The 24,170-nt window shown below is 49.3% G+C and overlaps 7 protein-coding genes across 7 annotated transcripts; 5 read left to right on the top strand and 2 right to left on the bottom strand.

Annotated features, from left to right (window-relative positions):
* Positions 1–535: 535 nt before the first annotated feature.
* Positions 536–3,124, top strand: BKA67DRAFT_592560 (guanylate kinase; the record flags this gene model as incomplete). Its single annotated transcript, XM_046104851.1, has 2 exons — positions 536–2,668; positions 2,723–3,124. 2 exons carry the CDS (start codon positions 536–538, stop codon positions 3,122–3,124), a joined length of 2,535 nt encoding a protein of 844 aa, XP_045958716.1.
* Positions 3,125–7,860: 4,736 nt separating this feature from the next.
* On the top strand, positions 7,861–12,674 carry BKA67DRAFT_658741 (uncharacterized protein; the record flags this gene model as incomplete). The annotated part of the gene is made up of 3 exons (XM_046107330.1): positions 7,861–8,409; positions 8,470–12,512; positions 12,566–12,674. The coding sequence occupies 3 exons, from the start codon at positions 7,861–7,863 to the stop codon at positions 12,672–12,674; spliced, it is 4,701 nt and encodes a 1,566-aa protein (XP_045958715.1).
* Positions 12,675–14,928: 2,254 nt separating this feature from the next.
* Positions 14,929–15,916, bottom strand: BKA67DRAFT_565183 (uncharacterized protein). The gene has a single exon (XM_046102798.1). It carries the CDS (start codon positions 15,504–15,506, stop codon positions 15,105–15,107), a length of 402 nt encoding a protein of 133 aa, XP_045958714.1. The 5' UTR covers positions 15,507–15,916; the 3' UTR covers positions 14,929–15,104.
* Positions 15,917–16,459: 543 nt separating this feature from the next.
* BKA67DRAFT_279309 (uncharacterized protein) lies at positions 16,460–17,390 on the top strand. The gene has a single exon (XM_046095934.1). It carries the CDS (start codon positions 16,703–16,705, stop codon positions 17,234–17,236), a length of 534 nt encoding a protein of 177 aa, XP_045958713.1. The 5' UTR covers positions 16,460–16,702; the 3' UTR covers positions 17,237–17,390.
* Positions 17,391–17,902, top strand: BKA67DRAFT_279310 (uncharacterized protein). Its single transcript, XM_046095935.1, has one exon. It carries the CDS (start codon positions 17,545–17,547, stop codon positions 17,842–17,844), a length of 300 nt encoding a protein of 99 aa, XP_045958712.1. The 5' UTR covers positions 17,391–17,544; the 3' UTR covers positions 17,845–17,902.
* Positions 17,903–18,436: 534 nt separating this feature from the next.
* Positions 18,437–20,650, top strand: BKA67DRAFT_565179 (major facilitator superfamily domain-containing protein). Its single transcript, XM_046102797.1, has 4 exons — positions 18,437–19,166; positions 19,220–19,794; positions 19,850–20,065; positions 20,113–20,650. The coding sequence occupies exons 1-4, from the start codon at positions 18,624–18,626 to the stop codon at positions 20,321–20,323; spliced, it is 1,545 nt and encodes a 514-aa protein (XP_045958711.1). The 5' UTR covers positions 18,437–18,623; the 3' UTR covers positions 20,324–20,650.
* Positions 20,651–22,506: 1,856 nt separating this feature from the next.
* Positions 22,507–23,955, bottom strand: BKA67DRAFT_565173 (uncharacterized protein). The gene is made up of 3 exons (XM_046102796.1): positions 23,861–23,955; positions 23,168–23,731; positions 22,507–23,102 (listed from the first exon to the last, which is right to left on the bottom strand). The coding sequence occupies exons 2-3, from the start codon at positions 23,534–23,536 to the stop codon at positions 22,590–22,592; spliced, it is 882 nt and encodes a 293-aa protein (XP_045958710.1). The 5' UTR covers positions 23,537–23,731; positions 23,861–23,955; the 3' UTR covers positions 22,507–22,589.
* Between the last annotated feature and the right edge of the window lie 215 nt (positions 23,956–24,170).

Below are 24,170 nucleotides of genomic sequence, written 5' to 3'. Positions count from 1 at the left end.
CTAGTCTGCTCCGTACGGATCTGCACTGTCCCCAACTCCGTCAGTGGCAGGGGTACGCACGTTAACCTAAGATTAGATACTTGCTGCTCTAAGCGGTGTGTGGTGGCAGAATACCGTAGAGGAACTGAAGCAAAGCATTAGTTACATGCAATGCATACAGTGCACGGATCTGTAATATAAGTGGGATTAGGTTGAACATCCCCGTCAGAGCTTCGCGCCGCGCAAAGTACGTTCGTACATACTGGCATACCGGCGATCACGTTCACTGGACCGAAACGGCCTACAGCAGAGACCACACTGAGTCTGAACAAGGACAAAGACATTGGCGCAACCCGGCGACAACCAACGTCGTTTCTTCAGTACCAGTCACGTTATCGCTCTGAGCATGACCCTACATCCTGGCAGCAATCCTAATGCTCGGTGAATGTGTCGCGACGCCGAAGTTCGCTTCCTTTTGGTGCAACCTGACACGAGAGAGAGAGAGAGAGAGAGAGAGCGAAAGAGAGACAGAGTTCTGCAGTAGCTCCGAGCAGCCATGTCTATCCTGGACAACCAACTCTCTGAGGTCCCCCAGCTGGCCGCCTTCGATGCCGCGCTGGAGGACGCCCTGCAGACTGCCAGAGCCAGCAAGCCCTCATCGTCAATTGAGCCTCCGCTGACCAAGAACGACTGCTCCAAACTTCTATCCCAGCTACCTACCATATTCTCTGCCGACCCCGACAAGGATGTCGACGCCGAAAGACAACGTCAATATCAAATCATAGAGTCCGTTCTCCGCCGCCGTTTCGATCAACTCATCTCTACCACCTCTATCGAGAGCTCCGACTTCGTACAAGTATGGAATATCCTCGATATCACCATCCTCCTGGCTGAAAGCAAACAAAGCGAGGCCGTCCTTCCTCTGACACTCATCGAAGTGCTCTTGGATAGCCAGACGTTGCAAGCATGTCGTGTCGTTTTCGACTACCTCGAAGCGCGCCGCGAGCGCCTGATTAAGGACTTTTCTAGTGCCAAAAGCCTCATCATTCTGCGAACATGCAATGAGTTGCTGCGCCGTCTTTCGAGAGCTGAGGATATTTCTTTCAGCGGTCGTGTCTTTATCTTCATGTTTCAGAGTTTCCCCATGGGTGATAGGGGTACCGTCAACCTCCGAGGTGCATATCATACTGAGAATGTTACCACCTGGGAAGAAAACTACTCCAAGTCCGAGGAGCAGGCATCAGACAGCATGGACGTCGACGCCAAGGAGGAAACGTCCACGAAGCCACCGCCAGTCGCCAGCGGGAAAGCCGTAAGCTTCGACGCTAGAGACAAGTCGACATCTCAGAAGCCTCTCGAGCCCGATGCTCTGTATTCAGTGTTCTGGTCTTTACAGGGCTATTTCTGCCAGCCTTTGAAGCTGTTTGACGGCCAAAACATGGCAACGTTCAAATCCGGCCTAGAAGCGACACTCGTCGCATTCGAATCGGTAGCCCAAGGGCAACGGAACTCCCAGTCCTCGGATGACACTAAGGATGCCTCTAAGAAGCGCAAGAGATTCGAGGTCGACTCCTCCAATGGCGGCACTTTCAACCCGAAATACCTAACTAGTAGAGATCTTTTTGAGTTGGAGATGAGCGATTTGTTCTTCAGACGTCACATTCTCATACAGGCAGTCATCGTTCTGGACTTTTTAAGCTCCTTGTCAGCCATAGCAAGAAAGAAATATGCCAACATTCGGCAACCTAATAAGTCGGTAATGTACAGCGACAAGGTCATATCCGAAGAGGACGAGAAATGGGCGGAAACAATGAGGAAGAGGATGTACGATTATATCTTCGCTGGCCCGGACGGAGCATACGTTCATCGAATACTTATGGCCGTAACTCAACGAGACAAGGGCTGGACACGATGGAAGATGGAAACATGCCAACCTATGGAGAAACCAGCCGTCACACCTGCCGAGTTCAACGATGCACGCGAATCGGTCAAGCGGATGGCCACGAGCAAAAGGCTGAGACCGCATCCTATGGGCTCGCTCAACCTTGACTTCTTGAAAGCCGAGGATGAAGAGACAGCCATGGACAAGTTTAAAGATCCGGCCAGGTGGAAACTGCCTGATCTTCTGACTTTTAAGAACAAGATCGCAGAGGATGATTTGGAGCTCGATTTTGCCAAATCCGAGAAAGAGAAAGCGCAGATAATAGAAGCCAAGGCCAGCAAGACCTGGCGTGCCTTGAGAATAGCAGGTCGCACAAGATTAGCCGCCCTCGACAGGATTGATGATTGGCAGGATATCAGTGCTGTCTTCGAAGAGCCGAAGGCATCTTCCACAGAAGAGGTTAAAGAGGAAGAAGGCGAGGTCGGTAGAGTTCCTGAAGATATGCAGCCTATCATCATCTCAGATCCCGAGGGTGCCAACAAATCCACCCTTGTCATCATGCTGCAAGAAAGGCAACCTCACGTCTTTCAAAGGGTAGTCCGGCATACGACTCGGCAAACAACAGGAAGCGAAATCGATGGTCAGGACTATCACTTCGTTGACGCGGCGGCTTTTAACAGAATGTCGGACAATGATCAATTCGTGGAGGTGACTAATCAAGATGGGTATGATATTGCTACCAGTACCAAAGCAATAGATACGATCAAGGAGTCCGGAAAAGTCCCGCTCCTGGAAATGGATCGTACAGTACGTTAAACACGCCCTCGCACTTTTTAACATGCATGCTGACAACACATTCAGTCCATTCAGAGCTGTAAGGACTGGGGCTTCTCCGCACGCACCATCTTTGTCTCACCCTCCAGCATTGAGCATCTGGAAGCAAGGCTCAAAGACTCTGGCAAGTACGCCGAAGGTGACATTGCCAGCCTCCTGAACTCTGCGGGTGCAGATCTCGAACATTCCAAGACTGATCCATCATTTTACGATACGATTATCACCTACATCGACCTTGAGAGCACGTATAAATTCCTTGAGGACTTCATTTACGGCGGTGCTGAGATGGGTGCGAATGGCGTCAACGGTGACGACGCAACAAAGGATGACGATGTCTCCATGACTGAGGAGCAACCGAACGGCACTGCATCGCCATCTACCGAAGCAGTAGCAGTGGAGTCTGCGCAAGCCGAAGAAGCAACGAACTAAGATTACACGTCGTTCTCGGCATCTGAACTACTTCAACATTGAACAGCCAACAATTAGTCGAAGTAGCACTGCCAGCTGGAAGTCGATGAGAGTCCCAACCTTGCGAGCATAGCCTGGAAATGCCATCCCGCAAGTAGAAATTTGTAGATAGACGAAAACTGCCGGAGGGCGAATTCGAGGTTAGGGAGACAACGCAGCCATTCCCCCATAGATGCCTCAGACATGAGCTCGAAATTATCCATGACAGCGAAGATGAAGAGGGAAGCCTGGCGAGGCAATGACAAACTCGCATGTTCACTGAGCATTCTGCAATATGTAGGAGGATCGTTCTGGACGGGAGAGCACGATTTACTAAGGAGCAGTTCCACCTGCATCGTTGAGATACCCAATACTAAAGTACCACCCTAAACCGATCTGCCCATATGGCAACTGAAAGCATGTGTGGACATCCCTATCGTTGCTCATCAACCCGCCAACTGCGCATTAACGAACTTGTACATGCATTTCGATAACAGCCAGTGATTTCAGTTTCAAAATGCTCAATATCAGCAAGTTGCCCTTTCTGCTGAAATCGCTGAACACCACCCATATGTATGCACCATTCACATTGGGAGGCGGGGTGCGAAAAATCTGGGAATGCCCCATTCATCTATAAACATGTGAAAATAGTGGCGTGTCTTATTCCCCAATTTTTTATTTTTTTCCACAAAAAAATTTAAGAAAAGAATTTGGAGATTCACGTTACTGAGGTCATCTTGCATACATTGTATGCTCGGCCTTTGAAGATCTTCCAATCGATAAGAAGAGCGGCTCTGCGGCCGGCCAAAACAAAACAAAACAAAAACGTGGGGTATACAGGTAAGGAGCTAGTTGTTGAAAGGCATATGGGAGGGGAGATTCGCGATAGTACAACCTTGCGAGAGCAGTGTGCAAACCTCACGAGTTCGATCGGAGATGAAAAGATTAGCAGCGTATGGGAGCTTTACGTTTCACAGAGAGTGAGGTGAGATAAGAGTCACGGTGAATTTTTGGGTCTTTTGTATACTCATATGATGAATTTCGGGGATTGCGTCTCCGTGGGTATATGGAGCAGTTTCTCCAATGCGAGTAGTCTAGCCTAGCACCTTCTGAGCTGGCAAACAAACCATACGATATTCTAGTTTTGGTAAAGGCATGCGCTTAAAACAAGCTTGTGAGAACCCCCCCCCCTTTTTTTTTTTTTCAATATTATAATATCTCCCAAAAATTGACAGCCCCTTTGTGGGCAAAATTATGTACTTGCATGGGCTGTTGAGGCATTGTAAAAAGTGTATTTCGATTCTCTTGCAGCCCTGTCGTCGCCGCTGTTGCTAGCTTCCGAGTTCCTCTACGGATATAAGTCCAAGCTCCGTTGAGAGGACCAAACTGCTATTGGCTGTTCAGCAGCTGCAGTGCAGCATACGTCACGTAATGCTGACTTCAGTATGACTCAAACGACGAACTACACATCGCTTTGGTTTAGGGCGAAGAAGATAAATCAGAGCAGGTGGCGAAGGGAGCTTCGCAAGTAAGAGGGGGGTTGGACTTTGGGTTTGCCGTCCGTCCTGGTCTTTCCGAGAAACAAACGCCAAGGAGGAGGGAAATTGTTGGTAGTACGATGGTCAATTGGTGCGAAAGCGTTTGTGCTGGTTTCAGGGCTAATGCAAAGCGACTCGTTTGCCTGCCTAGAATGATGATGGAGAAGAAAAAATGGTTCTTCTTCACTCAAAGCCTTGAGAACCAGTCAGCGTGAGATGCACCATCTTTTTTGTTCTTTGGCAGCTAGGCCAGTGGCACTGGGAGACTGGATTCTTAGAGTTATTGCTACTACATACATATAATCCTTACTCAGGCTGCTGCTGATCAAAAAAAGGTTTCAACGAAACAAATCAGCATTTTTCAATTTGTAGCAATACTAAACTTGGGGCCAAACATCATCTTTGGGAATACAAACCTCTTGAAATTTGGTATTTTGGTATTCATCTGAAAGATCCTTGTGGTAGATCCCTGTAAGACACAAGACCGGGACTATGAAGTGAGCTAACTGAAATGGTCGCAACTACCTATCTTCCGGTTTAGTGCACTGACCTTTGGTCCTCCTACAGTATAGTGGCCAAGCTGGAGTAGATGCACATCACAACAGGAGCAACCTAATCGGGCACGACGGCTCTTAGTTGACAGGAGTGGCATCCTCAACAGACAGACAGCAGTATATCCGGACCAGGTCAGGTCGGAGTCCATATGGATATGGTGGATCAGTGATGAGTTCGGACGAGAGAGAATCCAGGTTTTTCCGTCCAAGCTAATTCAAGGGTCCAAAGACTCGAGACAAGGGGCTCGACGCGCTTGTAAGACCAGGAGCGTGTTTCGAAACGCGATGCAAACTTCCTACCAAAGCTGCACGAAATTTCGCTTGCCCTGTCGAAGCAGGTGCGGGACCACGCTCATCGCTGTAGACTTAAGTCTCCTTGTTGAGGATAAGATTGGAGTCTCATTGTGCACCGCCGAGCAAGGCTTAAAGGATATGTCGGAACTCAGGGCGCTGCCTGATCAACATGTTGAAGCTAGGCCCCAAGTAAATCACATGATGCAACAACTCCTGAAGAGAGGCAAACTTTCGTCTACTAGTATCAGCATGCCCGTAAGGCACTAAGATAAGCATATCTCAATGGTGAAAAATGTTTTAGACGGCTGATATTTTTTGTTGGGTTTTCGAGGAACAAGGGAGGAAATGACGATTTGGAATAAGCAACTCTTTGGTCAAGACGGCCACGTAAGGAGGATCGGGCGTGTTTAAACACGGAAGAACAAAAGTAGTCTCAATGGCTGGCAGGAATGGGCTCGATTTAGAAATTCTGTATGTGCCAAGAATCAAGATCTTTGTGCAACACACTCTGCAAATGATTGTCGCAGTAGGTCTTCGGACTTAAGATCTGGGCACGATGGAAGTCTTCTTAAAATGGACGCGCAGCAGCGATCGACAAAGCGTCATCAGCGCAAGCTTGCCTCTGGTTGGGGGCCCAGTCAACGGGGAGCTCCAATGCATGCTTGCCTTGCTACCGTATGCCCATGTGCCGAACGATGCTATGAGACTTAGGCTGTGCGTGGGATGTCCAAACTGCAGCCGACAATGCAGGATTACAAGGCAACAAAAGATGGCGCCCGCACGGGGATCGCAGCTGCTGTAACTACTGTCTGACTGTTTTTGTTATTACACCCAACCTTCATAGCGTCAAATGAGTCATGGTGCCTTTGTTTGGGCACTCGGACAAAGAGTGCACGAGGATGCATCAAAGGGGGTGATTATTGTACATGTAGTCGCACAAAGGACAGTTACGAGGAAACCAAGCGTGTTAGGACCTAGGTTAGGCAAGTCCAAATTGAAGCAGCACCTAGGCCGTGACGATCTAGAGTGAGCGGTACTCACGGTATATCGCTCAAGATTGAACAAAATATCTAACTATCGCATGCTCTAAGTTGCTGTCGCTGTCGCTGCTGTCACGGTCAGCTGTCGCTACACATCCAAGTACAGGGCAGTTAGCCTTGTAATCGCTTATTAGCCCCAGCGGGCAAAGGTGCTAGCACACTAACGTTAGTGGGTCCCCCAGCACAAGCGGGAGAGAGAAAGACAGAGACGGGGTGGGCATGGACCCAGTTGGAGCAAGACTGCCACTGCCCACTGCCCACTGCCCGGGCCCACGCCCACGCCCACGCCCACGCCCACGCCCACGCCCAAGCCCAAGCCCTTTTTCATTTGGAGCTTGCGCTCCCAAATTTTTTTTTTGAAAAGTTCTCCTCCTTCACCACCCAAGATCACATTACGTGACTGACCAGAAGAACCCTTCTAGGTCATTTCTCTTTTTTTTTCTACCCGTTGTATTTCATCGAGGTAGAAGATACTCTAGTCTTTCTCTGTGCTCGCCCCCAGAGAAGATAGACACCTCCCCACTCCTGTACTTCTAATACTCTCCTCTCCCACGAGACGAGAAGAAGTCCAAGTCCGGCTGAGCGACACGAGAGCTGATTGTCAACGTCTGGATCCATCATCAACGAAGGGTTCAAACGACAACCTCATCCCACATCCGCCTTCACGACCACGACCACGCGACCGACTTTGAGAAGAGCGCTTGCCTCTTTTTTTCATCGTCTGTGATAAGAACAATCTGCGCTAGCATTTTGGTTCTTCTCCATTCCTTTTGATACCCACAATCGGTTCGTTGCTTTTCTTTGCATTCGCAGCACCCACACCACACGAGCATCACTGGCATGTCTACCACTTGATTCTCGTGGATTCGCCCTTTTTGGTTTGTTCGTTTCTTTGGCCGAACCCGTGTCAAAAAAAGCATTCAAGCTCAAGGGCACCCTCCTCCCCCAAACTCTCGATTCCAAGGACCAAACCAAATTCTAATCTCTAACTTGACGTGAAGATTTATTTATTTTCCTCCGACAACCACGAGTTTCGGCAGCCGTTCACTTCGTCAGCCGTCCATTAGCATTCGGATTTGACATTCGATTGGTCTTTCGCAACTGCGCGACTGTCAACTTGGTTTCTGGTCTATAATTATTTCGACGCACATTCTCTTGCGCTTTGAGCATTGCAGCCTTTTTTCTTAAGTCTGCACGCACCCACGCATCAGAGAACGTTTGCGCCCATAATTCCTCGACCCCAAAGTCCCATTGTCGCGATATCACGCTCACGCAGATCTCACGACTCACATATGACTTCCACGCCAACGACTGCTAACGCGAACAACGTCTCAAACGGACCCTCATACGCCTCGGCCGCTTCTGCACCAAAGAAGCAATCTGCCCCCGTGGTCACAGGAGGTCCTTCCGCCTCTTCCCTTGCATCCGGTACCTCGCAACATGCGAAGTCGAACTCGGTCTCTCCAGTAAACGATAAACCTATTATGCCCGCTGTCCCCACTGTTGCTCCAGCTGTTGTAGTTGGAACAAACGGAGACAGCCACTCCAGAAAGCCCTCCGTCACCATGAGTACACCCAACAACTACGCGGCCAACGGCGCCGCTGGCGGTCCCAAGATCCAATTTGGTTTCCAGGCTTCGCCAGCAGTATCCCACAGCACCCCTCAAGCCGGCAGTGCCCCCATCGCTATTCCTGGCGCAAACAGCCAGCAGCAGCGAGTTCCCTCCCCTCAGAACTCGCCATCTCCTATCCCCCAGCCTTCGGCCAGTGGTGGTCGCCCCCCTTCTGGTGCTCAGTCTGGTCAGCAACTGACATTCGGAAGCTTCGGTGGTAACGGCGACGTAAGTCCTAATGATGCTTGTCCGCGGGAACCACGTCGCATACTAATCGCTTCTTCACAGAGTCACATGCGCCGCACCTCAGCAGCCTCGCAGAACCCCTCTCACATACGCAACGAGTCCTCGCAGTCTGCCAACGATCCCAACAACCAGGGCGGACACCAGGGAGGACCTCCCAACCGTGGTGGATACCCGCAAGCAGGACGTGGTCGCGGCGGTTACAACCCCAACTACAACAACCACAACCAGATGGGTTACCCGCCGAACGGAACACCCCCCTTCCGTCCCGGTCATCCTGCACAGGGCCGCGGCGGCATGGCTCCCAACTTCCAGCCCCGCAACTCCTACGGACCCGGTACACCCCCTATGGGAAGAGCCAGCCCAGCACTGGCTAATGCGATGCCCGTTCCCGGCGCAGCTCCCTACTACTACCAGCCGCCGACAATGGGCGGCCCAATGCCAAACGTAACGTCACCCCCTTCCGGCTACTTTGACTATACCAAGCACAAGCAAAACAAGCGTAAAAGTCAGCGCAGCAGTGGCAGCAGTCGTGATGTGGAGAAGTCTTCAAACAACCGACACCGCTCTCAATCTAACAGTTTTGCGAGAGATGGCGGCATTTTTTGGCGCCAAAACAAGCGCTCGGACTACCGCCATTTCCAGGATTTGTTACCGCCAGACCCTCGTCAGAATGGCCAGTTGCCAGCAGGACGAGGAGAGCTTCCCGAGAAGAATCTGCCTTCTGTTCCCCCTCTGCTTTCATTACCACACCCCTCGTCCCAACCTATTCAAAACCTCGCAGATCTTGATATGTCCCCCGCCAGCGGCAACTTTGAACGAGTGCTAACAGAACTCCGACCACAGCAGCCCTACTACCCCCCTGGTGCTCAGTATGACCCTAGATTCGGTCCGAACCCATACATGTACCCTCCCGGCGGACAACCTCACTCTCCTGCTCCCCATTTCCAGACGCCCTATAGTGGCCCTCCCCAGCCCTTCGTTCCTCAGCCAATGTCACGAAACCCGTCACAAGCTTCCGAGCCCAGACCTACTTCAAGCACTAGCCAGGCTCAGGGTTCGCAAGGTCCCTCGCAGCAGGTGCCTTCACAGATCAGCAAGCAGCCTGTCGTCGCCGCGTCGCCGCAGTTCGCACGACCCGTAAAGAAGAGTGCAGCCATCACAATCCGCAATGCTAATGGTGAAGTCGTTGACATCCCCAGTCTCAAGGCACCCGCTTCTCCGGCTCCTAGCACGCAGTCGAAGACCCCGCCTGTTGTTGCCTCAACTCCGCCTCCGCCTCCCAAGTCCGCCACACCCAAGGCTGCCGCTCCTGCTCACACTCGAACTGACAGCACGGCTACCAAGACCCAGGCCGAGGTGCAGAACGAATTCAAGGCGAAGATCGCAAAGCAAATGGCAGAGGAGAAGGCCAAGGGAGACCAGAGCAAGGCCGTAGAGGGCAAGGCAGCAGCTGACAAGGCTGCCGCAGATAAGGCTGCGGCGGACAAGGCTACAGCGGACAAGGCTGCCGAGGACAAGGCCGCTGCTGAAAAGGCTGCCGACGAAAAGGCCGCTGCTGAGAAGAAGGCTGCCGACGAGAAGGCCGCTGCTGAGAAGAAGGTTGCCGACGAAAAGGCTGCTGCTGAGAAGAAGGCTGCCGACGAAAAGGCTGCCGAGGAAGCACGCGCCGCTGAGGCTAAGGCGAAGGAAGAGGAGAGACTCAAGGCAGAGCAGAAAGCAGACGAGGAGAAGAAGGCCGCTGAGGAAGCCAAAGCCAAGGAGGCAGCCGAAGCCAAGCCCGACGCGCCTGCTCCTGCTGACGAGGAAGATGAAATCGAGAAGATGATCCGAGAAATGGAAGAGGCCGATGCCAAGCGTGAAGCTGAGCAGGCGGAGATTAGTCGTCAAAAGAAGATTGCCGCAGATGCCAAGAAGGCCGCTGAAGAGGAAGCAAAGAAGGCCGCCGGCTCTGACGACAAGTTGAAGGAAGCTGAAAGAGAGGCTGAACGTCTTGAAGAGGAGAAGGAGCGCAAGCGTCGTGAAGCCGAGGGCAAGCCTTCTCAGTCCGCCAGTGACGCCTTGTCTAGCAAGCTCAGTAACATGACCATCTCGGAGAAAGACGGCGCTGAGTCAACTTCTAAGCCTGCAAATCTTACCATCAACGACAAGCCTGTCGCTGGTGCAAAGGTAAGCCCTGGTGAGAAGCGAGGTACCAAGCCGGCTCCACTTAACCTGAACACGAATGTTGGTGTAGAGCCACCTCAACCCTCTGCGGCACTTCAATCCCTGAAGACCGCCAGACTTCTCAAAACACAACAACTCCTGGCCATGGAGTACCCTGAGGGCGTTAGCTCGCCTAACCCCGCTCTGAATCCTACAGCCTCCAAGAAGGGTACCTCGTTCAAGTACGACCCAAGCTTCTTGCTCCAGTTCCAGGGCGTCTTTACCGAGAAGCCGTCACTTGAATTCAGCCAGCAGGTTAAGACCTTGATAGGTGAAGGGGACGGAGGCCGTTCTGCATCGGCAAGAACTCCTGCAGGATCCGGCCGGCAGAACTCTAGAACGGGTACCGGCGCTTTCTCCATGGGCAACTTTGGTGCGCCTACCAAGACATTACCTCCTGGCACAACATCAGCTGAGCGATTTGCCATGGCCCAGGGACAGATGGCACGCCCACCCATTGGCTCTATGAACAGTTTCCGAGGACCTGGCGGTGCATTCCCCAGTGGCAACATGATGTCGCGAACTCCATCCAGCTCCATGGCCCCTAACTCACCTAGGACTGCTAGCTCGCGACGCGGTGCTAGCAAACGTAACAATTTCCAGGATTCCAAGAACGAAGAGAAGGCCGCTAAGACCATGCCTTTGACTGCTGGTATGAAGTTTGACGCTCTACAGACATCTCAGACTGGTTGGAAGCCTATGAGTTTGACTCAGAAGCCCAGTGCACCGGCACCTAACGCTCTCATGGATCCCCCTACCGTGCAGCGTAAGGTCAAGGCTGCTCTGAACAAGATGACTCCAGACAACTTCGACAAGATCTCTCAGCAGATTCTCGACATTGCCGCTCAATCCAAGGAAGAAACTGATGGCCGAACCTTGCGCCAAGTCATTCAGCTTACTTTCGAGAAGGCTACAGACGAAGCTCATTGGGCGTCTATGTATGCTAAGTTTGCCAAGCGCATGCTGGAGACAATGAGCCCCGAGGTTCGCGATGAGAACATCAAGGACAAGAACGGTCAAGTTGTTAGCGGTGGTGCACTGTTCCGAAAGTACCTGCTCAACCGCTGCCAAGAAGAGTTCGAGCGCGGCTGGAAGACCCAGCTGCCTGAGACCCAGGAGGGTGATTCAAAGGAAGCTGCTTTGATGTCGGAAGAGTATTACAAGGAAGCTGCCGCCAAGAGACGTGGTCTCGGTCTCGTTCAGTTCATTGGTGAGCTTTACAAGCTCTCTATGCTTACTGAACGCATCATGCATGAGTGTGTCCGAAAGCTCGTCGATTACCAAGGAGTTCCCGATGAGGCTGAAGTGGAGTCTTTGTCCAAGCTCTTGCGAACCATTGGTGGCAACTTGGACGCAACTGACAAGGGCCATGTTATGATGGATGCCTACTTCCAGAGAATCCAGAGCATGGTTGACTTCCCCGACATTCCTAGCCGTTTGAAGTTTATGCTTATGGATATTATCGATCTGAGGAGGGCCCGCTGGGAGTCCAAGGAGCAGAACAAGGGACCTAAGACCCTTGACGAAGTTCGTATCGAGGCTGAGGCCGCAGCTGCCCAGAAGGCTGCCGAAAACGCAAAAGGAAACCAGCGTGGTGGTGGTCGCCTTACAATGGGTAGAGGAGATGCTCGTCAATTCTCCTCTGGCTATGCTCAACAAGCACCAAACACTGTCGGTATGGATGACCTCCGACGTCTGAAGGGTTCCGCCACGCGTTCTGCTAGCCAGAACATCTCTCTGGGCCCAACATCCATGTTCTCTTCTCGTAGCAACAGTGGTCGACGACTTGGCCCTGGCAGCTCCCTCACACGTGGAAATGAAGACTCAGCCGCCTCTTCTCGCACCGGCACTCCTCCAACTCAAAGCAGCACCAATGCTTTCAGGTAAGCCTCTATGGAAGCGGCAAATTAGACTGACAATGCTAACATAGTTATAGTCTCCTAGCCAACATGGAGGATAACCACCCCACTTCTCCGCCATCTACCGCTGCTTCTCCTGCGCTTGCCAAGGTTACACCAGAAGCAGCTGCTGCGGATAAGGAGTGAACAAGTGTTTTCTCTTTTCGACTAGACTTGCGTGTATTTGCTATCGGCAAATCTGTGCATAGATGGGGGGATTGCTGCATTTACAGGATTGACAAAATGTGCCTCAAAAAGTTCATACAGGATTCATTCGGTCATATGATACCTCTTTTCTGATAGACTTCTTTCTCACGACATGTCACGAGCGGTCACAGGCCGTAGCGACATCTTTTTCGACACCATGTTTTCTTTTGCACATTTTCCATTTGCTCGATGCATCAGGGAAGGAAGGTACCAGGTGTTATCTCACTCTGAGCTCGCCAGGGTAACAGGCGCTATTTGATTTCTTGTCAAGGGGCCACTGGACCGAGATAGGAACTCAGAAGCACCCGGGTGGAAAACTGCGAACGGATATGCACGATTGTTGATCATCGTGCACAAGGCATGATGATATGATAATGGGGATTCTGTGTATTTGGAATTGCATTGACTCTTCGGCGGAGGCTTTCGCCTTTGCTTGATCAGTGACCATCTGATCTTGCTCGTGTCACTTGCTTAGTCGGCGATAGTGTCGAGAGGCAGACGAAATAGTGTCCCGCTGTACATCACCTTAATCAGGGACAGCGAGCAATTGATATTTCTGAAAACCCTTGTTTCTAAATTGTGGCCGTGAACAATGTTGCTATTGTGAATATTGGTTCAAGGCTTTTTTTCATATTGGTGCTAGTGATGTCAAAAGCAGGCAGCACAAATACTATCTGAAGTTTCCGGCCGTTGGTTGCTAGATGTGTTCGCCTGTTAGCCCAGTGTACACCTGCACGTGTCATGTCTTGCGGTTGTTTTTGTAGAGAAATTGGTGATGGTTTGTAACTGTTTGCTATGTTCTTTGGTCACTACACCCAGAATATACCAGTCTATAAGTATTCCCATTAAAACTTTCATCCTCACCTTTTCTCCTCGCCTATTCTATATTCTACATCCAGCTCAGATATATGTGTGGACACTGCGTGCACAGACAACCTGCGTGTTTGAAACCCGGAACAAGGGAGGAATAGGAAAAGGACAAATCAATTCCGATATTGTGTGATTCCTTGTGATCTTACTGTTGCTTGCTTGACGATGCGGTTGCCAATACCAGGCTGAACAAAGGCAGTCATATGGTCGCTATGAGCCGGACAGATCTAGCTCGCAATGTAGTGAGATACAACTAGATGCATTTGTGCTACCACTTGGTTGCCGCAGTCAATTAATTATAAGAGACTAGATGTTGAAATCACGCCTCTTTTATCTTTGCAGTGTCCATTTAATAATTATAAGCAGTCTGTCAGAGGTTGGCAGACCGTGTTCCACGATATTTCCCTCCAAAACAAACAGTAATAAATACGTTGAGCGGTCAAAAAAGAAACATGATGGCAGCTGTATGCTCTTCGATGAAATAAGACAAAATAAAAGAATTACTTAAAAGAACGTCATCAGATACCAATATTATCATCTCACCAACGACACCACTCCACCCCTCAGCATTCATCCCGGAACCAGGGCATAGCAAAAGTGATATGCCTAAACAGCGATATGCTGCGTAGCCTCTTGACATCCATTGGATCATACCGATGATGCGGCTTGACGCGCTCCACAGCTACGCCGCCGTCGTGCCCACCCCCCACAACGCGAAGAGCTGGCATTCACACACTGAGAGGTGATCCAGAAGGTGAGCTGTCAAGGCGCTCAACTAGAAGCGGTGTTCCACGTAGTTCAGTGCTTAATAACTTACAAAGATAATTAAAATGTTCTCCGAATAGTGAAGCTTATAGAGCTACCTGAACAAACATGTTACGGAACGGAGGCTGCTCGTGGTTGCCATCCGTGCAACACGCTTGGCATCCTCAGAGTCCACCCGATCACAAGGGTAAATACTGAAATTATTGTTCATCAGCTTGCATCACTTCAGTGAATCATGGCGTTATGAACGTGGTATAGAGAACAGGACTGGAAAATGATTCGCAGGCTACGAACCATCCTATATTTATTCCTTCCGTACAACTCCTTCAATATTTTCTGACATGCTCGCATTCGGAGGCCGCTACTCCTCAATATATGTCCTGGCATCGTCTACATGCTCCTTTTGTAGAAGTCTCCCCGAGTGAGCAAAATCTCTTCATCTTCGAGCAACGCCCACATGCGGTCATGTCCCCAGAGTGCTCACACCTCATCTGAGACAGTATACAGGCGATGTAGACACCGTGTTCCCTAGTTGTCCGAGGAAATATACTAAATTTACCAAAAGTATCGTTTCCATTCCCATTTGGCGAGCTAACTAGTCTGTACATCTCAGAATGAGGCTCTCGATTCACAATAATGTGAGTGCCATGACTCTTGGGGAGTTTCTACTCCGGGTCGTCTATCTCGTTTGATGAACCACCCAGGTGGGTTTTCTCAACGTAAGTTTGTTTGACCCTACGCAAGTACGCAGCAATACCGGTACGACCGGAGTCGGTCGGTTTCTGACCATCTTCCTGTTCCCTTCCTCTTTTCGATGCCACGGGCAACATAGACTGAGATTTCTTTCTGGCAACGCTCTTGCGCATTTTTATCGTTTCGTCGTAAGCGTTTTTTCAATGTACGCTCCTCCTCCTCCTCCTCCCACATGGGCCCCCTACGCCCTCTAGCTATTTCGTAATACGTATCTCCTCTAAAGCAACGCGTCAGATCAAACCCCGATTGTTCTACAAGAAGCTCTATAACCTTGATGTTCTCCTGACCAATTGCAGCCAAAATTGGCGTGGTACGTTCAGAAGGAAGAGAGGGAACAGGAGCTGGTTCAGGGTTTACACCACTAAGGCAAAGTAAAAGCTCCATGATAAATTCATGGCCTCCACGGGCTGCTGCTATCAATGCCTCAGAATCATCGTATTGTTGTAGGAATTTTAGGGTCCTTGTTACAGTCTCATGGCCGCCCCGCGCTGCTGCTTGGCGAATGAATTTCACATCCGGACTAACATATAAAAGGGGACGGGTCGTTTTAATAGCTCCTCGATTTGATGGCGTGTCAGTAAAATACAGATTTATTGACTGGTGTGGGAGAATATCATGGTGCGATAGTTTCACAATATTCAAAATGTTCAAGTACTCAAGTTCCAACCGACATTAACAAAAAGTAAGTCGTAATGGATTTTAGACATGGTGACATCAGACTCATACAAAATATTCTTCCGTTGATCGTCGAAACATGTCGTTAAGACAGATCCCCGCGTCTAATAAAAAAAAAGCCAAGAAGTGGAATAATGGTTGCATCGGCGAAGCGTATTGTTGCGGTACGCACGCGGAACTATTGGTCTAACAAGTATTATCATGTGATTTTCGAATATAGGATGCATGTTTGCTATATGGATCCGGAGCGATTAGCCGAAAATGACCTACCATCATCGCTGCATCGGCTAGCCGTGTTGTTGCGGCACGCACCCGGAACTAACCTAGTGGTCAGGCAAGCATGATAATACGACATCATGGTAGCTTCGGCTAGCCGTATTGTTGGAAAGATTAGAGGGGCATACAGCAAAACCCGCATGCTGACCAATCAGTGACATCCGGGCTCGCAATATTGGGCTGTGTCCCGGAAGCCTGAAAGCCCCTGGCAGGTAGTTGCAGATCAGTTATCCATCAACCGATCACAAAGTAAAGTCACTTAGGGGACAAACAATAGGGATACTGCAGCCACTAAGGACAATATACGCATTTTCTTGGTGTTCTACAAGCCAATACCAGCCTGACCGGGTAGCTCGTTGTTTGTTCCATGCCCAATGTTTGGATCCGCGCTACTGCTACCAACTCAAGTCAGAGATTGCGACAACAACTGCTCGTCAGCTTGTGCCGTCCGTAAGCATCTAACACCCATAAAGGAGGCATAGACGCCAGAGCTGGTCATCAGCCTGTGGCACCAAGGTGCTGCTGCTTGCGCCTCATAAAAGCGACATAGATGCCAGAGATGGAAGCCACAGATAACCTTGGTTTTTGGACTCTATAGTTGGCGCCAAGTTGACCAAGACGGCAACAGGATGAACCCTTCGATGACCGGAAAGCCTGTTCGCGGTGGTGCCAAATGTTCAACTGGTCAAGCTCCGATTGCCAAAAAGAAAAAGCTCAAAGCAAGCTGCGATTTCTGTGCAATCTCCAAGGTTAAGTGCGATCGTGGCCAACCTCAATGCCGGAGATGTGTCCGAAGCGAGCTCACATGCCCCTATAGCGAGAGTCGGAGGGTCGGTAAGGCGCGCCTTATGTATTCCATGAACAGCACTTCATCAAATGACTCGAGCCCTGCTATGGATGACAACTTCAACCCCCGGAGCGATGGAGAAAACTGCACTACCGGAGCCTCTGCAGCAGCAGCGCCTACGACCCCATATCTAGAGTCCACAAATTGGCCGGACCCTATGGCTCTGGACTTCTTGTATGAGCGTAGCACCAACTCCGTGTCCGGTACACTGAGACCGGCTATCTACAGTCGCTCCACCATGTCTGCGTTCGAAGTTAGCCTTAATCAGCTTGTGGTCCCGTCAAGCACAAATATGTTGAGCCATGGGCCCATATAGGAGTACTTCCGCAGTCTCAACTCCACGCTAGACGCCAGTAATACAAATGCGGAGCATCCAAACGAGATGGACACACAATCTGCGCTTTCCTGTCCGAGGTCCACATTCCTAGACCACCAAGTGAGCCGTTCGAGAATAACGGAAGTCAGTGCGTTCGCCGCGCACTCATAACGCTCCACCTTTTGTACTGTCCTGAGTTAAATTGTGGCCAGCAGGACTATAGCGCGTCGGAGGCTACCAGAACATATCAGAAACTCAATTCTGTCCTGAATGTCAACCGGAGGGCCATAGAAACTGTGATACTGATCATGCCATGCCCCTGCGCTCGCAGCTCCGTCCTGTATCATCTACTTGTTCTGATCATGCATGAGGTTGCGACTTCATACCGGAAATTGTCGACGCAGGCCTTACGCGCATACACGGTGGGAATTTCTGCCACAAACATGGGGCCAAATTTGGAACTATCCGATATTACTGTCTTCGATGTTCTGTTCTCAGTTGGTGTTATTTTGGTGACCCAGACGGCACGCAAGGGTGTCACAAGATCCAACGGCTCGGATTGGAAGCACTTGTACTCAGCGAAGAAGATTCGGTTTAGGTTTTCATAGAATGGCTTCGGTAGTTGTTACCACGCGCACTTTAGAGAGATATAAACAAAGAAATCACATTAGATGTGCGATACTACCATCATGTCACCCTAACGGTGACACCGCGGGGACCATTGCCAATGTTTAAATTTTGCACCAGACTCACACATGCTACTATAGGCCCAAATCAAATGCAACTGAAAAATCATGAGACGTTACCCCATCCTCAGAAAATGAGACCATAATGCGAGGAGCCCATCTCGTATTGTTTCTCTTACTTTCGGGCATGCATAGTTTCGTAAGGCGTTGAAGATGTAAAAAAGACCTGCTTGACAGAGGACCATTGCGCAATGGTAGCTCGGCCCGCATGTGGTATTCACTTGGCTATTTTTGCCGCCACTGGGTCAAGGTTCAATGTAATGATCTACCTCCTTGCATAGCTTGTCTTAGGTCCAGGGCCAGGCGGCAATGCCACTGCTTTGGGGATAACGTACCGGAGCTCGCATAACTTATGCGAGCTCTGGCCGCCGCCGCATAACGACTAAATTCGCGACAGATCCTTGACGGACACAGACGAATACTTGGTCGGAAAGGTTATTAAAAAGTTAAAAAATTAATAATAATAATAATAATAAAAAGAGCAACGCAGGGAATTCGGATAAGCGACCTGGGGTGTCAAAGTCCCATTGATTTCTAGGTCGTTCGTAACTCCGACCAAATCTAGACGATCCAAGTCGAAGCCCTTCTACGCCCCCCTGTAATCCGCAAGGAAATACCATTGTCCTCCTTCAACGCCGCTTATGGTCTTTTTATTTTTTATTTCTTTTTCAATTCTTTTACTTTCTATAAAAGAGTCTATGCTGGCTGTCTATGCAGCTTTCCGTCACTTGAAAACTTCTTCAGTCACGAAGCAATACGAAAAGAACGTCGTCATGTCTAGACCACAGACCAGCTACGCCTCCTCCACTACCCAATCGCCGAATCCAAGTTCGGTCTCTGGTGCCAGAAACCCACAAAATGCAGACGTGGGTGTGCCCAGGTCCTCGTTTGAACTAGTGCAGATCAGCGATGTTGAGGCTGCAGAGAACAGCACTGGAGCTGAGCCACTCAAATCCAGCGCAGCGTCTGAATGGGACCCTGCCGCCTTTCCTGATGGAGGGGTTGAGGCTTGGCTCGTCGTCATGGGAGCCTTTTCCGCTCTTTTCTGTACCTTTGGCCTGCTGAACTGCATAGGCGTTTTTCTCCAATACTATATTGATGGCCCCCTCTCCGGCTACGGCGAAAGCGCCGTGAGCTGGATCACGTCAGCACAGATCTTCTTCATGACCGGCACAGCGTTCATCGTAAGTACGTCTTAGGTGATGTCACCCTCATAGTAGACGTTGACTGTTTCAAGTGGGGACGACTCTATGACAATTATGGCCCACGCTGGCTCCTGATAATCGGCACTATTGTGTATGTCTTCGGGCTGATGATGGTATCACTGTCCAGCAAGTACTACCAATTCTTTCTTGCCCAAGCTGTCGTTGCCGGCTGCGGCTCAGGGATCGTCTTTAACGCCTCATTGTCCCCTATCGTAACGTGGTTCTACAAGAAGCGTGCTACTGCTTTTGGTATTGTGGCATCCGGTTCATCCGTCGGTGGTGTAGTTCTGCCAATCATGTTGGATCGCTTGACTCAAACAATTGGCTTTCCTTGGGCGATTCGTGTTGTCGCTTTCATGTTTCTCGGACTTTGTGGCATCACTTGTCTGACTGTAAAGTCTCGCTTGCCACCACGGCCGAAACCATTCCATATCCGGGATTACTTGAAGCCTTTCCGAGAACCCGCGATGTGTCTGAACATGGTCGCTGGGTTCTTCTTTTATTGGGGCATGTTTTTACCCTTCAACTACCTCACTTTGCAAGCAACGGCGGCAGGTATGTCACCATCGCTTGTTCCCTATCTGCTATCGATTTTGAATGCTGTCAGGTAAGTCATTTTTCTAGCCCCACAGGTTCCCAGCAGCTGTCTTAACCTGTATTAGTATTGTCGGCCGGATCATCCCCGGATTCACAGCCGACAAGCTAGGTCGTTTCAATAGCATGATCACCATCACGGCCTTGTCGGGAATCGTAACGCTAGCTCTGTGGATACCCGGCAAGAGCACAGGAGCCATAATCGCTTACGGTGTCTTATTTGGACTTACCTCTGGTGGATTTGTTTCACTCGTCCCGGCATGCATTGCCCAGCTTTCCGAGGTGTATGTTGGCTACATAAGTGTTGTTAGACGCTGCTAACATATCTTAGGCATGAGATTGGAACCAGATCCGGAACCACGTTTTTAGTATCTGGAGTCGGTGCATTGACAGGCTCTCCGATCGCTGGAGCGCTAGTCAGCGATATGAACGGCGATTATCGTGGACTCCAGATCTTCTGTGGGTGTACCTTACTGGTGGCAACCCTCTTTTACATCGCGGCGCGGTACGCACAGGCAGGCTTCCGATACGCGAAGATATGAGGCTTGGCTATCAAACATACATGTTTTTAATTCGTGTCTCTAGAAATTACATGTTTAGCTATTCCTTCACCTTATTGCGTACTGCTAATGAAGGTGTTGAATACAAATCGGGTGGCCTCGTCCATCGCGTGGTCGCCGAGGGCGGGCTCGTATCGGAAATGGATCTGTAATGGGTCTAGACCGAATGCTATACTCTGACGTCTATTATTGTGGCAATATGGATGACTATAGATGACCGCAGTGTACAGGGAGCACTCCGTACACTAAGGCGATGAGCTCGCGGATCACCGAACTTGGGAAGTGGTGATCACGTGACTTAGCCAGTGGGTATCTGCCTACTTTCTGTACACCGAGATTCTCTTTTGTAGACTCAGACTTCTATACTACTTGACAGTACCTATACTATCATTTCACGCTTAGAGCGTTACACTTGTGATCCCACGCTCATGCGAGCACCGTATTCACTATCCTATGCTCGAGTATATTTAGGCTCTTCCTTTCAGTGCATTACACCAGACCTTTACTACAACAGTCTTCTATACCAACTGTAGAAACTGTCATAATTATCTCTATGAACGACAAGACTTCTCTGAGGAGAGAAGGATCCTCTAAGCTATCGTATGAATATATGCTCTTAAAGACTTGTCCTTCCTTCTTCTATTCAACCTCTAGTAGCGTCTAACCTTAGTAGGTTCTGTGAGTCCTACGATGGGGCCGTGGCCCCTAAGTCTTATCGCTAGGGGTTTATCCCATAACAGGACAATAAGATAACCTCATGGTTCGAAGAACAAGAGACGATGGCATTGGAAGTTATTACCGAGGAAAAAGCCAGAAAAATAGCAACAGAATGGATGGATCAGTTGCCTCAAGGGCGGGAGCTTGAAGGTGTTGAACGGTGGAGCGGGCTATACTAGCTTTAGAAGTCACGTGACGCTACATAAAAGTTTCTAAAGTACCTCTTTAGAGTGCCAAGAATCAGCCACAGAAGATACGCATGAATACATCACTCAACTACCTATGTACGTCCCACTACCTATGTACGTCCCACTACCTATGTACGTCCCACTACCTATGTACGTCCCACTACCTATGTACGTCCCACTACCTATGTACGTCCCACTACCTATGTACGTTCCACTACCTAGCCGTCTGACAGAAGGTACTCGTGGCCTTTCACCCTGATTCGTGCTAAAGGCCTTTCCTGATCGGGAAGTCGGAAGATCACGTGGATCGAATCAAAACAAATCAGTTCAATTGTGAATCAATCAATACATACTGCGATTGATCAATAATATTGATAAATTGCGATATCAGACATTAATCAATCTAAAAATCGCTTTTATTGGTTGAATTGAATTGATTGGAGCCCTATTGCCTTGTCACCCTTCGAATCGATTTAACGCTCGATCGATTCGGTGCTGTGGAAAATACGAATAGATAGACGGAAAATATGGTTAGTTATTTATTCAGCTAAATCTCGCATTCCGGGTCTCTTTCACTTTTAGCGAGATTTATTGGAGCATTTACGCGCCTTTAGGTATTATCCAAAAGTTTTTTTCAGACTATAAAACCTGAAACCATGATTCCAATTATCTCGGAGTTTAGTCAAACATAATGTCAGACGCTGGTGTTGCAAGGGAGTGCTAGGGTGCTAGTATTGACGCGCTGAGCCCTACTCTCTATCATATATGGAAGATTCCAGCCCTTATATACCCTATTGCAATCCGATACTAGATAAACTCTAACACATAATGACTAAACCATAGATCCAACTAAGCTTCTATAGTAGACAGTCTATTATTTTCTATTTGCCATTCTCAGCCTTCGTCGGATTTGCTATCCTAGCTCAAAGACGTCATGTTCGAAACTTATGGGCTTTGGATACTTGAACGATATTTTGCTATAGAGTGAACTATTTAAAGCTATTGAGAACCTTTCTTTGTTTTTATAGCGTACATATACCCTGTATATAACTTATTGAGGTAACTTCAATAAAGCCAGTTTAATTGAAGTATTATGATTGATCCAAACCTATCTAGCTGCTGTTTGTTCTCAATATCTTTACCCTGACAGTTCATGTTGTCCACCGAATACGGGATTCTTACTTACATATTAATTCAGACATTCAGACGGTGCCCGAAGCGCTGGACCTTGACAAGCTCCATGAAAAAAATTTAGAGTTATGGGTATGAAACTAAGCAGCTGTTCTTTCTACCACAATACTTAGGTGGTTTCTTACGTATGTCCCAACCCTACTATTTTTGTATCAGAGCACTCCAAGGAACCATTCTTCCGTTCTCGTAATCTTTGCTTGAAACTGTTCATTGCCTCGCTGTAGAACTACCCCCTGGTTTGACAGCGGAATACCTTCGAATATTTGTGCGTCTGAAAGCCCCATGAAACCCCGAAAAAGCCAATCTGCATCCGTCAGAGTTGGCAACTCCTGTGGTTGGACCGCCGCTGGACCTTCGTGGCGTAGTTGCGCTCGACAGGTCATACTGGCCCGTTTTTGGATTTCTGTCGTGCGTGGTATTCGCGATTGCGGTAATTGGCCCACAAGGCTGTTGCCAGAAAAAGTGCCGCACCCCTCTACACAAGACTGACTACTGTCACTGTAGGGGTGCGGCACCTTTTTTGTCAACCCGTTGGCCCATGCCAAATTCAAAGCTTCGCTAGTTGGCTTTCCATGTGGCGATTGCTTGAAAGCCCTACATAGTTCATTCACCAAGCCAAATGATTCCATGGCCTGGTTAGCCCCCATAGCTGTATTTGGTACCATCTAGGAGCAGGTGATCAATAAAAGCACTAAGTAGTCTGGAGGGAAGAGATGGAGTTCTGACATACCTTGTGTGCAGCATCACCGACAATTACGGTACGTTTTGTGTGCCATACTTTGGCGACGCCCTCTTCTAGAACAAATTCCATAGTGATTTCCCTCTTGTCATAAACATCTTGAAAGGTTACGTCAGTAGAAATTTTCAAGTGTCCTACCGGTTTGCACGAATCGTGGATATCTGCATTTGTATATCGTGGAACCTCAGACAAATGCACCGTTCGCCCCAGATGCTCGAAGACGAACCAAAAGAGAATACCATCTCTCCCGGTAAAGCCCAGGATGGCAGTTTCTTTACGGTACACCGAGAAACACTCCCCTGCTTCGATCCCTGGAGTAGGGGGGAATACCCCGTAGACGCAAGCGAAGCGGGCACCCATGTCTATAATACAATGTATTAGCCTTTGCTCATTCACATTCTGTCTACTGTCCACATATACTGGTCTGCGGTCATCTCGCTCGGGCTCTGATGAGTCACCCGGGTGAAGGTTCTGATGAGCCCGTCGCCGCGCAGGCGGTCAGACATAATTTGGAGTAGCTTGCTGCGTTCAAGAAACAGAGCCTCGTAATCGGTTCTGACACTATCAGTTAGTTATCGTCCCATTCTCCCGATGGTAGATTCAAGTAGTCATAAGGTCGGTATGAGTTAGCTTGAAAAATACGGCGGAAGCCTCTGGCAAAAGAACTTGCGACAAATTACGCACTTAGAGGGATAATGACCTAGAGCATTGACAGTAGTGATGACTTCTCCATCTTGATTCATATGTTTCCAAGTTTCTATTAGAATGGTGTTCTTTTCAATCTGCTGAAGCAGGCCAAGCTGATCTAGTACATGCAGTCCACTCGGCAATAAACCGACGTTCGCACCTAGATTCAAGCGCCAAACTATAGCATGCCTCAAAAAGAGCATATTTAATGCCTAATCGCACGAATACTAGTGCGATCGGTCTTCCAGTATGGGCTCGATTTAGAGTCATGACGGAAAGCCCACACAAATCAGTTTATATCAAATTA

The sequence above is a fragment of the Truncatella angustata genome (assembly GCF_020726525.1).
Source record: "Truncatella angustata strain MPI-SDFR-AT-0073 chromosome Unknown BKA67scaffold_4, whole genome shotgun sequence".
In the NCBI taxonomy this organism is placed as follows: Eukaryota; Fungi; Ascomycota; class Sordariomycetes; order Amphisphaeriales; family Sporocadaceae; genus Truncatella; species Truncatella angustata.
This window is presented reverse-complemented; position numbering and strand designations above follow the sequence as displayed.